This window comes from Papilio machaon, chromosome 20 (assembly GCF_912999745.1).
Source record: "Papilio machaon chromosome 20, ilPapMach1.1, whole genome shotgun sequence".
Classification (NCBI taxonomy): domain Eukaryota; kingdom Metazoa; phylum Arthropoda; class Insecta; order Lepidoptera; family Papilionidae; genus Papilio; species Papilio machaon.
This window is the reverse complement of record NC_060005.1, coordinates 6,159,792-6,176,828: the sequence shown is the minus strand read 5'-3', so window position 1 is coordinate 6,176,828 and position 17,037 is coordinate 6,159,792. Positions and strand designations below refer to the sequence as shown.

General features: G+C 34.3%; 2 protein-coding genes, 1 long non-coding RNA gene and 1 other non-coding gene across 4 annotated transcripts; 1 reads left to right on the top strand and 3 right to left on the bottom strand.

The window, feature by feature from the left end:
* Nucleotides 1-813: 813 nt before the first annotated feature.
* LOC106707678 lies at nt 814-1,427 on the bottom strand. The gene is made up of 3 exons (XR_006756435.1): nt 1,392-1,427; nt 1,016-1,091; nt 814-941 (listed from the first exon to the last, which is right to left on the bottom strand). It is a non-coding gene; the product is annotated as an uncharacterized LOC106707678 (long non-coding RNA).
* Nucleotides 1,428-4,086: 2,659 nt separating this feature from the next.
* Nucleotides 4,087-8,997, top strand: LOC106711463 (coatomer subunit epsilon). Its single transcript, XM_045682884.1, has 7 exons — nt 4,087-4,203; nt 4,554-4,745; nt 5,315-5,406; nt 5,792-5,957; nt 7,134-7,245; nt 7,731-7,846; nt 8,846-8,997. Exons 1-7 carry the CDS (start codon nt 4,102-4,104, stop codon nt 8,972-8,974), a joined length of 909 nt encoding a protein of 302 aa, XP_045538840.1. The 5' UTR covers nt 4,087-4,101; the 3' UTR covers nt 8,975-8,997.
* Nucleotides 8,998-9,504: 507 nt separating this feature from the next.
* On the bottom strand, nt 9,505-16,811 carry LOC106711373 (collagen and calcium-binding EGF domain-containing protein 1). The gene is made up of 9 exons (XM_045683026.1): nt 16,663-16,811; nt 12,312-12,440; nt 12,084-12,232; nt 11,734-11,879; nt 11,309-11,465; nt 11,034-11,131; nt 10,787-10,956; nt 10,001-10,143; nt 9,505-9,734 (listed from the first exon to the last, which is right to left on the bottom strand). The coding sequence occupies exons 1-9, from the start codon at nt 16,809-16,811 to the stop codon at nt 9,568-9,570; spliced, it is 1,308 nt and encodes a 435-aa protein (XP_045538982.1). The 3' UTR covers nt 9,505-9,567.
* On the bottom strand, nt 10,375-10,488 carry LOC123722168. Its single transcript, XR_006756438.1, has one exon. It is a non-coding gene; the product is annotated as a U5 spliceosomal RNA (small nuclear RNA).
* Nucleotides 16,812-17,037: the final 226 nt, after the last annotated feature.

The window sequence follows — 17,037 nt, the reverse complement described above, 5'->3', positions numbered from 1 at the left end:
TTTTCTGTCTACTCTTTTAAAATCAAATACTTATTAACACGGAAATATGCTTTAACATATACTTGCAAATCATATTTACATAAAGAACCGTTTACAATACGCAAGTATATGGAGCAAGGCGCGTTCCCACCGTCGCAAAAGTCCCCCAACATTTGCCTTCCAAAATTCACAGTGCAAAAATTTCATTCACTTTGCCATTGACCCTTAAGGTATTGTGTGGGTCCCTTTTCTCAGGGCCTTGCATCTGCCGCTAGGGTCGCGACGCAAGCTGCTCGCTTTCTTAGCGTCTGCATTTGTACGATTTATATGACGCATTACGAGAACGCACGGCTATTTTTTACTTTTTTAAATTTATAATTGGAACGTTTTAATATACTTGTACGTACTTAAATTTGCAGGTTTTGTTTTATATATTCGATAATTATTAAGTGCTTAATGTTTTTGAATTAGTAAACATTTTGTTTTAAGAGTTATTCAAAACACAGCCCGTTCGGCAAGAAGATAGCATAAAGTTCTCTTAATGTTAACATTATTCAAGATCTGATATCAGAAATGATAACCAAAAAATCAACATAAAGTTAACATAAAGTTAACATAAAGCTCTCTTATGAGCCATCTAGCGCCATCTTTTAGAGATCATTAAAAATATATCAGAAAGATAACATTTTCTAGAGATCATAAAGTTAACGTTTTTATGTTAAAATTAAGAGGCTAGTGTAAAATTAAAATCGACATGGTAAATAGGTTTAATTATTGTTTATTTGATAACACAATGAATAATAACGATATGACATACCAATATAAATAATCTTATTATTAAAATTATAAATACTTTTACGGCTCAAGTAATGATATAGGAGTTTTAAATGTTGGTGGTGGTTGCTGATCCTTTTGGCTCACGTACGTGGCAGGTGGCATTGGTATATTATTTATTCCGCTATCTGAAAATAAAGTGTTTTATTAATAAGGAACAAAATAATTATATATAATTGAACAACTTTATTTGTTACATAACCTCATTATCAGAAGAACTTGACGATATTATCCTCTTTCTACTTTTAGTTTCTTACTTTTACATCTTGTGTTGAATCCTAAAAAAATATCAAATTAGAAATTGAAAATATTCATTAAATTTTAGGGCATTCAAAATTTTATCAGACACTTTTACAAAGACGATGCTGATAAGTTTTTTTTTTTTATTATGTATGAATGTATGAATTAAATGAACAAAATTGTATACAAATGTTTAAAGTTAGAAATATTTTAAAAAGTAAAATATTTAAACTGCATTTAATTAAAATAGCGACGAGCATCGTCTTACAACAATTTTAAATAATTTAATTAGTTATAAAATATAAAAAAATGTGTTTATAACCTATATTCATACTTACAAGTTTATTTGTTCGGCAATTAAATTCTTGATAACTAACTGAATAATAAGAATCACAAATACTATTAATTATAGTTTCAACCAGTATGTTAAGTCAAAAATATTACGTTTATGTTGTAATAATTGAATAAAAACACTTAGCAATGCCGAACGAATTACGATGCAATTCACGCTTGTCAACAATCACTCTTTAATGGATGAGTGAGAGGTCCGTATAGAACAAAATGGCCGCTGTTGTCGCGAAAAGTACTAACAATTCAATTTTTCGTATATTTCAATTTCGAATTATTTTTGAATTGAACACCAAATTTATTTTTGAAAAAGTAACTAGAATTGTTTTTTAAAAATGATTATTAAGGAAATTCAATAAATCTTAAAAAATTTTAAAGTTTTATTAACAAAAAAATATGATCTCGAAAAGTCATCATTTAGTTATCATTGAGATTGCTTTAAAATGACATCGACAAAAAGTTATCGAAAAGACAACATTTTGCTGAGCTCTAAAAGTCAACATGTTTCAGACAACATTATGTCATCTTTCTGACTTTTATGCCGAACGGGAGCGTTGTTGGAGGGTCTAAATGAAGTATAAATACTAACCATATTCAAATGAATACAATCTTACGACATGATGTTTAAGTAATAAAAAGGTAACATTTTTTTATAAATATACTAGCTGTCGCCCGCGACTTTTTCCGCGAGGAATTAAATTAATTAATTATTTAATAAGTAGCCTTTGTGTTCTTCCAGACTATGTTCCACAACCTTGATAAATTTCATCAAGATCCGTTGAACCGTTGTGAAGATACCATCAAACAAGCATACAGCCACCCATTCATCTAAATTCTAAACATTCACATTTATAATATTAGTAAGATGTACGAGTTGTAGAAATAATAAATATAAGAAAGCATGTTACTTGAACTCGTTGAAAAACACCTATTTATGACTTAATGAAAAATGAACACAAACCTATTCTTTTAAAAGGGATTTTTAATAAAATTACTTCACAACACTCAACAATTTGCAAAATATTTTAAACCTAAACTTGCGAATATTTAATTTCAATTCCATTGACAGAATCTTAACCTTTGTAAAATAAAGTACTTTACAACACCATTAATATTTTGTTGCAATGAGTAAAAAAGAGGTAGACAGTAGGGCACCGTACATTTTCTCGGTAAGATTAAGAGCTGTAAAATAATAAATAGCGAAGATTTCGACAAAGTTATCTGTAACTGATAATAATAACAAGAAACAATGGACTAATTTCACTCGTAACCTAAACGGCTTTGAACACCTTTAGTGCTTTTGTAATTTGGATATCGTTAAGAGAACAGGTGCTAATAAATTATGGTGCCCTGGTAAAATGAATTGTTCAAACTCAAAGTTCCAGGAAAAGATAAAACGAAAGATAAGGAGATTGTTTTTTTAACACCTTACAATCTTTTGAAAGGATAATCTTAAATGTTTAAAATATTTCTTTTATTTCCGTAGTTGTCTTACTAATTCTTCAAACATTAATATTATATGCTAAAATGGAGTCATTTTTACGTACTAACTTAATAAGCACGTGGTTCGATCATTTTATACATTATTTTGATACAATTATTGACGAAATCTGTCAATTTTAAAGTTTTAACCATAGGTCCATTACAACGATAAATATTCTCTATAGATTTACGATACATTGAAATACCGAACCTTTCCTTTCTTTACGTCAAACTTACAAGTAAAAAGTGTAACAATGAAAGAGGTTTCAAAATTGTAATAATAATATGTACAGGTAAACGTATTTGTACTGGATTCGGTGTATTGTTACCATTACACAAACTGCTTCGACCTCCGTAAGTAATGCGTACAAAGCTTTACCAACAATGAGATGGAGCGTTGAAAGGAGATAAGACTTGCCCAGGTAGAATACCAGGTACGTACATCTTAACGTTACAAGTAAAGTTGATTGATGTACGAAATCTTTTTTAATTTAAAAAAACACTTGGTCTATTTTTTATGGAGCTCATCAGATCGCAGATCCATCTACTAGTTATACTTATATCCAAGTAAATAAACAGTAAAATTATAATAAAAATATTATATAATATTACTTATTCACAAACATTTGAAATGTTTTGGCTGACCCATACATACATTATATGGTCTGACGTAAGAATTCCGATAACAATATTATTTGTTAAACCATCAAAAATTTAAAATAGTTGTTAATAACTTGATGGTTGTTAACGTGATAAAGTTTACAGTTATTCAAACACATTTTTTTGGACTTCTAACGTCACTTAGAAGTTATGTTTAAATTTAAAACATAAGATAATTTTATACCCATAGTATGGGTTCATAAAGTAAAGTTATGATTAATTTACCTTTGAATAGAAATAGAAACAATATGCTCTTTTATTATCTTTTTTGCCTTCGTTGGATAGATATGTAATTCAAATAAAACATAACCTAGCTTCCTCGTTGATATTTAGCCTACATGAAGAAAGATTAATTTAAAAGTTTCAATATTTTTGACCCGGAATTCATATTTTTTTGTATTTGTATCTTACAAAAATCTTTTATAAAATTTAAAAATGATCGTAAAATAATTTAAATCCATAGACCTTTCGAAAAGAATATTCCTTTTTTATTAGTTTCAAGACGAATTTTGTGAAATGGCTACATTACTTCCAATTGTCAGTTAGTTATACGTCAAAATGGCACGTCAGCAGCAAGATGTTGATGAATTATTCGATGTTAAAAATGCTTTTTATATTGGAAATTACCAACAAGCTATAAACGAAGCGCAAAATTTGACCGTGAGTTTTATTTTAAATATAAAAAAATCATGTAAATACTTCCTACTAAATGTGTAATATCAGAAGTAACTGCCATGACGTGTTTTCAATACAATTTGAACATTAAATATTGTTGTTTTACTGTAATTAGACAGAATATAAAAGAAAAAGATTAAAATACCAGTAATGTTTACTGGTATTTTAATTCAAATTCGATACTATCCAAAGAAAAAAAATACATCACATTATAATACTCTTATTGCTCATTTTTAAGAAGTCGGTTTCTGTTAATAACTAACGTGATACCAACCGTCTGATACCAACAAAATGTATTTCAGCCACATACATTGGTATTTCTATTATGTTTTCAGCCTTCATCACCTCTAGCAGCTCTCCAACGAGATGCATTCCTTTACCGGTCATACATCGCTCAGGGCAACTTCCGCATCGTGATGCAGGAGCTGAAGACAGCAGACCCCATGCTGCAACCGCTGAAGACACTTGTGGACTATCTCTCTCCGGGCGCTAACAAACCAGTTATTGTTGCTGATATTGATGCCAGGGTAAATTAATAGATCTATGAAACTTAACTACCTCAACCTCTTTGATGAATAAAGCTTTGTATTGAATAGGATTTCATATAAAGTTGTAGTTTACCTTTATTCATTGGAGGGATTGATTTATAAGCCAATTGAAATGGTCTGAATTGAAGTGTCATATGTTCATTGTTAGTACAAAAATAAGTTATTACAGGTTTATCATAAGGAGAGTCAATACAACTGTAGCTTTCTTTTATCTTAGTTAGTTAGCTGTAAGGGCTCGTTTTCCGCAACTCCACGGCTAGCGCGTATTTTGCGTGTGAGCAGGACCTGGATTCACTCCAGCCAACCCAACTCTCCAAAGAATCCCAGCAACCCTTTGATGTTGTCGTTCTTTTATCTTATCTTTTATACTAATTATTTCAACTTGAGGACAACAGTAATTTAAGATATCTAACGCAAAAGGTGCGGTGTCCCCAATGTTTATGTTTCTTGCAGTTTCATTTAAAATAGGGTATAGTTATTTAATGCTGTTTAATATGTTAAAATTTAAAAATGTCTATGATATGTACAATATTTAAATAAATTTTCAGGTGGCGAAGGGCACAGAACTTATAAATGATATATTCCTACTGGTCGCTGCTACCATTTATTACCATGAGGATAATTATGAAGCAGCTCTCAAGTAAGACTCGCTTTATAAATGTAAAATTTAATAATAAAAAAAAATTTAAACACAACAATTTCTAAAAAAACATATACATTTATAACTTGCAATTACTAAAATTGAAGATGATTGCAACAGTCAAACCTGGATAAGCAAAAGCCATTGTCTGCTCATGAGGAACAACATCTGTAAACAAGAAACTTTGGTTGAGAGAAACTTGTATAAGCAAGAAAAATATTGAAATACCTTGAAGTCTCGCTTTTCCAGGTTGGACTATATAAGGTGGCTATTACATTACTTCTTGCCTCCACATAAAAATTAATAATGTGCATAATAAGTACACAAGTACACTAAATCTGTCTGTAAATTAAACGATTTCATAATGAGTGTTTAACTATTTCAGAATATTACATGGATCTGAATCATTGGAACTGCGTGCATTCACGCTGCAGTGTTTGTTGGCAATGAACCGACCGGACCTGGCCAAGAAGCAACTCAAACTGCTGCAGGATATAGAAGATGATGGTACACTGACTCAGCTGGCACAGGCTTGGCTCAACTTAACTCAGGTACAGTCCAAGATAAAGTTACAATAAATTTGCAACAGAATTTAAAATATGTCAAATATGTCACATAGTCTAATATTATTTTTTATTTTTTATTGATTCTATTAGCAATATTGCAAATTATCTGCAGGCTTATGTCATGAAATTCCAAAAGTATTTTAAATAAATATAATCTAACGGCGGAATAACAACTTTAACTCTACTTCCAAATAGTTCTTGCAGCAATATAAACTAAAACAGCTTGTAAATAAACTAAATGTCAGACGTTTTGTGATGACGGATGGAAAAAGACTGCCATGAGCAGCACCGCATGTTTCTTTGTAAAGTTTTTTGTGAGACTACCCACAACAGTACTTCCGTTCCTAAAATGGTATTATTCCTAAATCAACATGGACGGCACTGTCCTACCTTCTTTTGAGTGTAATTAATTATTGTAAATACTAAACTGGATGCGTACATCTTCTCAAAAATCATAACACTTAGTTGGGAATTAAATTGTAATAGCAAAAAAATTGAGGGTAAGGATTACAAATCTAATGATTGTAGACTCAAATCCTCACGTTTGACTATTGTCATGTAATATATGCTAAATTAATTTGAACTTATTGGCACTTTTCTATTCTTCACTTCTTGGTTACTTCTTCACTGCTTGGTTACTTCTTCACTTCTTAGTTACTTCTTCACTTGGTTACTTCTTCACTGCTTGGTTACTTCTTCACTTCTTAGTTACTTCTTCACTTGGTTACTTCTTCACTGCTTGGTTACTTCTTCACTTCTTAGTTACTTCTTCACTTGGTTACTTCTTCACTGCTTGGTTACTTCTTCACTTCTTAGTTACTTCTTCACTTGGTTACTTCTTCACTGCTTGGTTACTTCTTCACTTCTTAGTTACTTCTTCACTTGGTTACTTCTTCACTGCTTGGTTACTTCTTCACTTCTTAGTTACTTCTTCACTTGGTTACTTCTTCACTGCTTGGTTACTTCTTCACTTCTTGGTTACTTCTTCACTTCTTGGTTACTTCTTCACTTGGTTACTTCTTCACTGCTTGGTTACTTCTTCACTTCTTGGTTACTTCTTTACTTCTCGATTACTTTTCTATCAACAAATTAATAAAAAATTGACAATAATTAATGTGAGAAGAAATAAACTGTTGTATAAAAATGTTGCTTTGTGTACAGGGTGGTCCGGGAGTACAAGATGCGCACTACAGTATCATGGAGCTGTCAGAGAAGCTGGGCGCGCTGGGCGCCGGACCAGCTGCTGTAGGCGCCGCTGCAGCAGCTTCTAGAGGTTATATTTTGATAATTTCCAGATTCTTATTTAAAATGAAGTCTGTCTAATGTTGATAATATTATGATTTAGATTAAATAAACTAGGTAAGTGTATTTCAATCCATGCGATGAAAAGATCTGCTAAGAAAAGAATCAGCTGCGCACTGCTCAGTTCTCTCCCCCCACATCTAAAATGTTGTTCTGCGCAGTGACTAATGCATCATCAACCTGCCCTTATCCCTATGGAGGGGCACAGTATGTACTACTCCATACATCTCTATCAGCTGTCATATCTGAATTTACCCCCTTCTTACTTCTTACTTCACATAACCCCTCCATACTTTCTTTGGTCTTCCTCTACCTTTATATCCACATTCAATCTCATTACTTTTGTGCAATGACTAATTCAATCTTTGAAAATACATGACGTAAAAGATGAGATGTAACCTTTTTCGTAGTATAGGTTATTTTTTTGAGCAGTTTATTGTATGTGTATGTGTGAAGGTATGTGGGAGGAGGCGGAGCAGATGCTGCGTGAGGCGCAGGCGCGAGCACCTCACCAGCCCGAGCTGCTGCTGGGTCTCGCTCTCACAGCAGCACACAGTGGCAAACCTGCAGAGGTACACCTCTTAACACTATCTAATATATATATATGTCAGAAAGTCGTGTTAGTTACACTATTTATAACTCAAGAACGGCTGAATCGATTTGACTGAAAATTGGTGGGCAGGTAGCTTAGAACCAGGAATAGGACATAGGATAATTTTTACCCCGTTTTCTATTTTTTTTTATTCCGCGCGGACGGAGTCGCGGGTAAAAGCTAGTATGTATATAAAATTCTCGTGTCACAGTTTTCGTCACCGTACTCCTCCGAAATGGCTTGACCGATTCTCATGAAATTTTGTGATCATATTCAGTAGGTCTGAGAATCGGCCAACATATATTTTTCATAACCCCCCCCCCCCATTTTTTAACTCCGCGCGGACGGAGTCGCGGGCGACAGCTAGTAATATATAGTTGTTTTTTTCATTAGCAAAAAAAAATGTTTTCTTTGTTAGCCGTAAATTGAAGTTAAAATTATAGCATTGTATCAAATGTGATGATGAATTAAAATTATTACTCTGTATATGTTAAAAAATGACAAGACCAACATCATTCATAATACTTTTATGAGGGCGAGTTAAAGAAGTCCTTTACTAGTACATAATGTTTACAGTTTTTTGGTACTTATAGTACCAAATTTAGGCCTTAGCACTGTAATTTTAATTTATTTCCCGTTATAAATCTATGTTATACAAAAAAAAACATTTTATTGTATTTTAACGCCATTTGTTAGAAAATTATAAAACCAATAAAACATGTGTTTAATATTATCCCGTTCTAGAACATATTATGTGCATTGAAAGATAAAAATTTTACATTTCATTTAACAAACTAGCTGTCGCCCGCGACTCTGCGCGGCTAAAAAAATTGTCTATGTGTTCTTCCAGACTATGTTCTACATCTATGCTAAATTTCATCAAGATCTGTTGAGACGTTTTGGAGTTACCTTCAAACAAATATCCATCCATGATTATGACTAGGTAGAAAATTATTAAAATTAGTTCCTACATTATCAGGTATCATCTCGGTATCTGGCTCAGCTGTTGGACTCCCACCCCGACCACCCCTTCAGCAAGGAGTACACCGCTAAGACCAATGAGTTCAAACGTCTCACCGCACAGTACCAGCCCTCCGTCACCTCATAGATACAGTTCTACAATCACTTGAAACTACATACTTCACTATGATAAAGTGATTACAAAACAAAATGATTTTAATTTCTTGTAATGTAATATTAAGAAATGTCTATTAAATTTATTATAAATTTCATATTTGTTTTAATTCATGTTTTATTCATAATCTTCAGCTCACTATGCATCCCCACTGAGTGGCTCGGAGCCTACCCCAAGTTAGGGGTGACTAGGCCATAGTCAACCACGCTGGCCAAGTGCGGGTTGACTTCACACATATCATTGAATTTCTTCTCAGATATGTGCAGGTTGCATCACGATGTTTTCCTTCATCGTAAGAAAGTCGGATAAATGTACATATGTAAATCGAAAATCGAAAAACACATTGGTACATGGCGAGATTCGCAGGACCTGCAGATTGCAAGTCAAGTGCTTAACCCCTGAACCACCGACGCTCCTTGCACTCGCATGTTTTATTACACACCAAGAAATAAAGTTTTTACAATCTAATAAGACTTAGGTTTATTCTCAAAGTTAGTGCTAGTTGAAGAATGACAGGAAAATGATGTAATAAATAAAACGTAATAATCCTTTTAAGTTATGTAATCCTAGTAGAAGCTATAGTCGTAGTCGGTATCTGCGTCATCATCGCCTGGGCTGGTGGTGTTGGCAAGAAGATGGAACTGGCGCAGTTTTTCGTCCATCTCTGCCAGTGAGGAGCGCGCCGCTATCCACTCTGTTGTAGATTCCGACTGCGGGATCGCACCATTCAAACCTGAACAAAATAGTACTATCCTAAGTCTAGGTCACAAGTTTTATATTAGGAATATCGAGCGAGATGCTGCAAGAAACACAATTTTGGATTTCAGTGAGACGTGAGGAATTTTACCATCCTCAGTAGACCCATCTGCAGCACGTACTCGCAGCTAAACTACAAGACGCTGTAAACTGGGGTCTTTCCTTCAATTAACTTTTATAAATATTTGTGGTAATTTTCGTTATCAATTTAGAGAAAGTTCCCTTTTATGAAGTATTTGTTACCGTTAGGCGATATCTCGACGCGATCATCAGTTTGGTGCACAGGTGGCGCTGTGTACGCCTCTAGCTCTTGTTCCGTTTCACTCTCCTGTTTCTCTTGCTTTCTCTGTCTGCGCCACGCTTTCTGCAGGTTGAAGCGCTCCGGACTACGAAAATATATCTGATGTCTCGTCAAGTTTATTATAGCAACGACGAATAACAATTTAACGGTAATAATACTATTTTAATATTATTTAATTTAAGTTGCTAAATATATTAACCTATTTAAATTATTCGATGCAAACCTTACATCAACCTTGACGAGCATCGAACATGCCACTTTCGATCGATCGGCAAGACATTCATAAGTCTAAAACGAATAATACATTAACTTTTTTACCCTACGAACGTAGGGCGACAAAAATATCAAAGACCCATTTGAGTGTTCCCCTCCACGGAAATCTTTAGTAAAAGGCGAAAGATTTATACGTTTTGAAGGGAAACCAGAGTGACGAGAATTGGTTGGGCGAAACACTTTACTGCAGATTGGAAACAAAAACACATCGCGATTAATGTTCGATACAGCGACATCTAGTGTTAAGTTCAAGATAAAAAAATATGTAGAATTTTAAGCATCCAAAAACCTTTTGTAAAAGAAAAAACAACCACAGTTTTTTTGCTATTTTTGTGACAGTCCGAATTGTATGGAAACATAATATTTTTGTTGCACCTATTCTTAATAGTTACTAGTAGCGCCATCTATTAGTCCACTGTGATAATATTCAATATAACTAGAAAAGGTATACTCACTGTTCACCCTCTTTGTAAACGCGAGCCTCGAGATTACGTATGTCGTGTCTGATGTCTGCTATGAGGAGCAGCATCAGATCCAGGGAGCCTTTGGGTCCCCGTGACCCCCGCGGACCTCTGGGTCCCGTGTCACCTTTTGGCCCTTCCATACCCGGGGGACCGGGTGGCCCCTGGAATTATTATTATTTTTACATAATATAAAAAATGAATGAATGTTGTGTTATGTTTTTAAAAAAGTACTACTTACCCTTGGCCCTCTCTCGCAGCGGCAGTAACCGCCCTCTAGCGGCGCGGTAGAGTCCAGGACCCGGTAAGTGAACGTGCCCTCTGCAAACCTGTCGCCATCTACAATAATTATTGCGAATCATAATACAGAACGAATTTTATTTAATAATTTTTTCATAATGATCATGATCGTTTAAACCCGTTTTTGGTTAGTAAATTTTATATTTTTTGGAATTTCAAATCATTTAAAAACGTTAGTGCAATCTTTGAAAATTTTAATTAACTTATAGAGTATACCTTCTCCCTTAAGTATGGGGTTTTCTAGCAGATTTTTGAGCGCTTGCTGCGTGGCTCGCAGCTGGTCACCGAGTTGACGTACACGGCGTGACAGTAGCGTCACCGAGTCACATGGCGCGTAGCAACGGGATGACGCTCTGACTAGCGGTAGCGGCTCCTAGGGGCATTAGATTATAGAGATTAGTACAGCCATGGTTATGTTGTCCTGTTATCATGGCTGGTTTCCAGACTTGAAGATCTTAGTCCGAACAGGATTTGTAGATAAAAATGCATCGTTAGATTCTTAAATAATAATCAACAACTTATCTACCAAGAAGCAACCACCAGATTATTTAGTATGAGACACACCACGCCACAACTCTAAATATACGTTTGAATGCTTTCTTTTTATGTGTCATGTTATGTCGAGCGAGTAGTTTACCCACAGGTATGGCGAGCGCGAGTCGGCGCATGCACTTCCTGCCGTCCGGTGCGAGGACAAGTGGCGGCGCGCACTCGCAGTGGAAGCTGCCCGGGTCGTTCACGCATTGCTGCTCGCACCCGCCATTATTCTCGGAGCACTCGTCCACGTCTGAAAACGTCAAATAAAGTAAGGTAGAAGAATAAACATAACAACTGGTTCACCGAATTATGAAATATTATATTAGGACCTTGTAGATTACGTTTAGTATGTTAAAGGGAACATTGCCTGAAAGTGAGAGTGTGTAAGAAAGATGAACACTCTCTTTGAAGTTGGCTGAAGAGAGACAGAGAGGAATGCTTTGTGGCGGCATACCAACACAATAGGGCTGTAACTTCCTGCGGTAGTTGTCCTCGTGGAAACGGAAGCCGTCGTGACAGGTGCACCACACGCGTCCGCCGCGCACGTTGCACGCCTGCTCGCACAACTTCAAGCTGCACGGCTCCACGTTCTTTGGAATGCATCTATAATCAAAACACTTGATTTATCTTACGTATGTCCTATGATTGCCTAGTACGTAATGTTCGTTATTGAGTTCGTTACCGTCCCGCGATGTGTGTGTAGGTGTCACAGCATTGCAGGCGGATGCACTGCGCGGGTGCGCCCTCCACCTGACAGGTCTCGCGCGACCGTAACAGCCGCGCCGTCGGGCACACCGCGGCCGCCTCCGATCTGCACAAGTATGGTTAGTGTAAAACCGAACATGGTTGACTACCAAACTATCCCATTATAGAAAACATTCCTCAATTAATGGCACCACACACTTTGAAATCAATCAAGTTATTATTAACTAAGGCTAACAAGTACACAAAAATATTCACAAAAAACATTGTCGTCCTCAGTGGGGCAAAAATAATTATCACGAAATCACTGAGTAACCCTTTTTAACCTACCAGAAGTCTTTTTATATTAATGGCCAAGATAATGTGTAATTTTGGATTCCTGTTTCAGATACTGTGAGTAATAAAATGTCTCTTTATCATCTTAATTATTATAGCTACAGCGATGGCGGCATTTTTATTTATAGTTCGTTATAAAACATGTCAACTATAAAAAAATTACAGTTCTATGTAAAGATAAAACGCTCTAAAACATTATGAAAACAAACAGTGACGTTTGTTAGCGGTCAAACAACGATTACGCAGAATGCGTTTTGTACTTTGGATAACGCGCGTTACTTAAACGCTGACTTCAAACCACCAAATGTGGAAATGTTTAAGATGTTTTTAAAATAGCTGGCTTTTATCATGAGTACGGTAATTCCGATGATGTCACTGGAGTGAACTCATCGTCATGTCAAACCTTCATGGTGCGTAAACTTTTGCATTGTAATTTATTTGTTACATTTTAAGAACATCGCACTTTTATGCAGAATTGTACACTATCTTTTACGCAAACATGATCAACTGGAATAAACACATTTGTAAGGCATGTTACCCTTCAATTTCTTCTACACCATATAACAAACACAGAATACCGATACCGGTACTCAAAATCCCATCTTCAAGTACCACCTTAACGTAACACTAATCTATATATATAAAAGAAAGTCGTGTTAGTTACACCATTTATAACTCAAGAACGTCTGAATCGATTTGACTGAAAATTGGTGGGCAGGTAGCTTAGAACCAGGAATAGGACATAGGATAATTTTTACCCCGTTTTCTATTTTTTTTTTATTCCTCGCGGACGAAGTCGCGGGTAAAAGCTAGTTTTATTTAAAAGCGAGATTATATAACGAATGGCAATGTTTGTTTAGCCCCAACATTTAAGGTGCTTTTCCCTTAGCACTTATACACACAGGCGCTTTATTAACGCTGCGTTAAAACTCAGCGTTGGCTGCACTCGAACTACAAACGCTTTAATCATTCTTGTTCCTTTCCCCCAGCGGTGAAAATACATCACTGCGCGATAAAAAAGCGTCACGTTTTAAAAACGCTGCCACATGAACATCTACATAGAAAAGCATTTCTTCTATTTGAACGCGTTTTGCGTTAGAAAAGCGCCCGTACGAATGACGACTTAACAAGTTATTATTAATAGTAACTAGTGAACGCATCCAACCTAAATGCAGCTTTACTTTATCTATGCAATCTACAATCAAGATGAACTTTATGTGTTATCATTAACACTTAAAAAGTGCGTAGTGAGTTAATCTTCAATTCTTAGAATTGAGTTAAAAACGCTGCGTTTACTATTTATAGCCGCGAATGCATGAGACGCAAGCGCTGGCGCAGTTGTTTTGCATTTCATTCATCAGTCGATCATTGAACTCAACACGCCCTACTAAAGCTCCCTCTTTCATGTACTAACGTAATCTTATGAAACTTTTATTGAACTTTGAAGAAGCTTGCGTTGCGTATATCATTCTTATATTTATAAATTAGAAGACTGGTTATGAAATGTTCATATTTCCGCGTTTCGTATGTTCCTTCCCACCATCTAATATATAAAATTCTCGTGTCACAGTTTTCGTCTCCGTACTCCTCCGAAACGGCTTGACCGATTCTCATGAAATTTTGTGAGCATATTGAGTAGGTCTGAGAATCGGCCAACATCTATTTTTCATAAACGCCCCACCCCCCCCCCCCCCATTTTTTAAATGCGCGCGGACGGAGTCGCGGGCGACAGCTAGTTTTCCTATAAGAAAAGGATATTTTCAGAGTTGACTAGTGGTCAAATAGTAAAATAGCTTTATGCAATTTTTCTTCATTGATTGTGTCAAATTTCACGTTCATCCAAGAGCACAATTTTCTTATTAAAAGATATAAAGATTATGCTTCACGTATCAATATAATTATTAGTTAACAACTTAATATAATTATACTTTAAGGTATGAGGTCATTTATAAATGCAGAGGAATTTGTACGTCCGGTAGTGTAAAGGGGACGTTCAGATTACATAACTAATGCGTACGAAGATGATTTGCAGTATCATCTCAATGTGTACTTCCAAGCTCTCCAATCATAAGTCGCTTTCACATTTAATATATCATTACTCAGCATTGTATAACTAACATTTTGTCATTAACTACAATTCCTGTTCACCTAATGTAATAGAAGTTTTGTACCGGTATGTACCACATCACGTCGTAATATCATAAACATATCACTTCTTTCTATGAAAATTGTATTTTTGAATGTTTTTGAAATATTGCTTTTGAAAGAAATGTTTTTGAAAAACCCTATATATTTGTTTAATTTATATATTTCTAACGATGATATTAACTGAAAGACTATTTTTATCTTAACAACCACAACGCAAAATATAAAAAAAAAAATTGTAAAATCTTTTGTTCTGCGCTGACGAAGTCATGTGCGACCACAAGTCTTTAATAAAAACTCTATGTTGAGGATGACTAAGTCTTCTATCTAATGTAAAGATAAGAAAGTAATTTAAATATAACACCTAATTCCAGTAAATAAATAAACATAAAACACTTAACAGTCTTTAACCGTAGGTTTCCCATACAAAGAAATATTTGTCTTCTCTCTCCTTCTCCTTGTACAAATTGAGATAGTAATTTATTTTATCCGGGTGTTGCAATGAAACCTCACGGTTAAACTGAATAATGCATTGTATTCGCACATATCTTAGCAACCGGCTTGTCAGACTGGATGCCACAATGGCGCATTATTTCAAGCTACCATTTAATTTGAGAGCTTTGTTAAGTTTATCGTTCCATCTTGATGTATTAGTAACTCTTTAATAATTAAGTAAGTGGATAAGTAAGTACAACCGACTGAGAAAACGTACATATTAATTGATTTTAAGTTGTAATTTTAATACCTTCGTATAGTTTTATAAATATAACATTATGTTTTATGTTCTATTTGTGTAATAAATTTCATTTTATCTTTCTTTCTTTCTTATAAGTTCTTAGAATAAAAACATATATCAATCTGGAATAATAACCCTATTTTCTTTATTTATACCTTGTTATGTATACCTATGTATACTCGTACCTATTCCCTTTACGTACAATTTTGAGAACCATAAAATGTTTGAAGGTATTTATAATGTTTTGTACATTTACAAAATTTGTAAATGTACATTTAATAACGAAACATCCTATAGAAAAATTCCTGTTAGTTTTACTGTATTTTTTATGTTGTGCTGCGAGGATTTAATTATATTTAGTTTTTTTCTTTAACTCTTCATTTTATCACGAATTTACGCGCTCTCAAAGTTAAATGTATATTTAAATAAGTTTTATATAAAATTATTTTAAAATGTTTATTGATCCAGAAAGTGCAGAAACTTTTTTTCTAACTCTAATTTTTTTTTTGTTTTATCTTTATTTTTCTGCAAACTAATTACAATGCAAACATTTCATTTTATACACCAGATTTAACAATTCAAAAATATAATTTAATACTTTTCAATTTAATAAACTAATAAAAATAAACTATTGTAACTTATTTTTTTTTTAATTTTGTGGCATAAATTAAACTTATATTTTTTACTTACTTTCACTTTTAAATATGTCGGAGATGTTAAAGAATTTTATAATAAAATGTTTCTTACTTTAATAACATTATTTAAAAAAAAAACCTCACGAAATTGAAAGTTCGTAGATATATGTATAGTAAAATATACGCATGCATTTTTAAAATAAACAATGTTTTATAATTTTTAATAGTCTGGATGTAATCCAAGAAAAATGTCTTCGTATACTTTGAGAATTCGCGAACAATTTTACAACAGACTTCCGCAAACCGAAGAATCAAAGAAGAAAAATTCCTTGACTCATATTTTATTTTAAGATCTCGTCTAGTAAAAATTAGTAGCAACGGTACGAAATATTTACTAGGAGTAAATATTCTTTGATCGATCACTTTTTTTCTTTCATCACATAAATCATCACTGAACTAGGTGATGGGTGATCACTCACACATCAATAGCGTCCTCGTGAGTGTAGCCGTCGTCAGCATGGTAACCGTTTTCTGCATGGTATCCTCTGTCGTCCTGATGGCAGAGTACCAGGGCGGCAGTGCACAGGAGGAGCGCGGCTCGGGCCGCGTGCTCGAACGGCGCGCGCATCGCGACTGCGGTTCTGCGCCCGCGCGGATATGCGTTTCGATAGTGCTCAAACTTTAATTTTTAGTTCTTTTTTTTTTTTAAGGCAACTGACGTTAATTTTAAATGACGGTTTAAGTGTTAATTGTTAATAAGTTTAATTGACAATTCTATTCTATTTTTCTAAATTATGTATTTATTTTTGCTTAACAGTTTACAATGAAAGGATTGATGTTTTTGAATTAGTGTC

Excerpts from the sequence above, each read along its gene's own strand:
- LOC106711463 (XM_045682884.1), top strand. The coding sequence starts at position 4,102 with ATGGCACGTCAGCAGCAAGATGTTGATGAATTATTCGATGTTAAAAAT. Across the intron at positions 5,407-5,791 it reads AATTATGAAGCAGCTCTCAA|AATATTACATGGATCTGAAT; the intron begins GTAAGACTCGCT and ends TAACTATTTCAG. Across the intron at positions 5,958-7,133 it reads CTTGGCTCAACTTAACTCAG|GGTGGTCCGGGAGTACAAGA; the intron begins GTACAGTCCAAG and ends CTTTGTGTACAG.
- LOC106711373 (XM_045683026.1), bottom strand. The coding sequence starts at position 16,811 with ATGCGCGCGCCGTTCGAGCACGCGGCCCGAGCCGCGCTCCTCCTGTGC. Across the intron at positions 10,957-11,033 it reads GCTGCGAGAGAGGGCCAAGG|GGGCCACCCGGTCCCCCGGG; the intron begins GTAAGTAGTACT and ends TAATAATTCCAG. Across the intron at positions 10,144-10,786 it reads GTTTACAAAGAGGGTGAACA|TCCGGAGCGCTTCAACCTGC; the intron begins GTGAGTATACCT and ends ATATTTTCGTAG.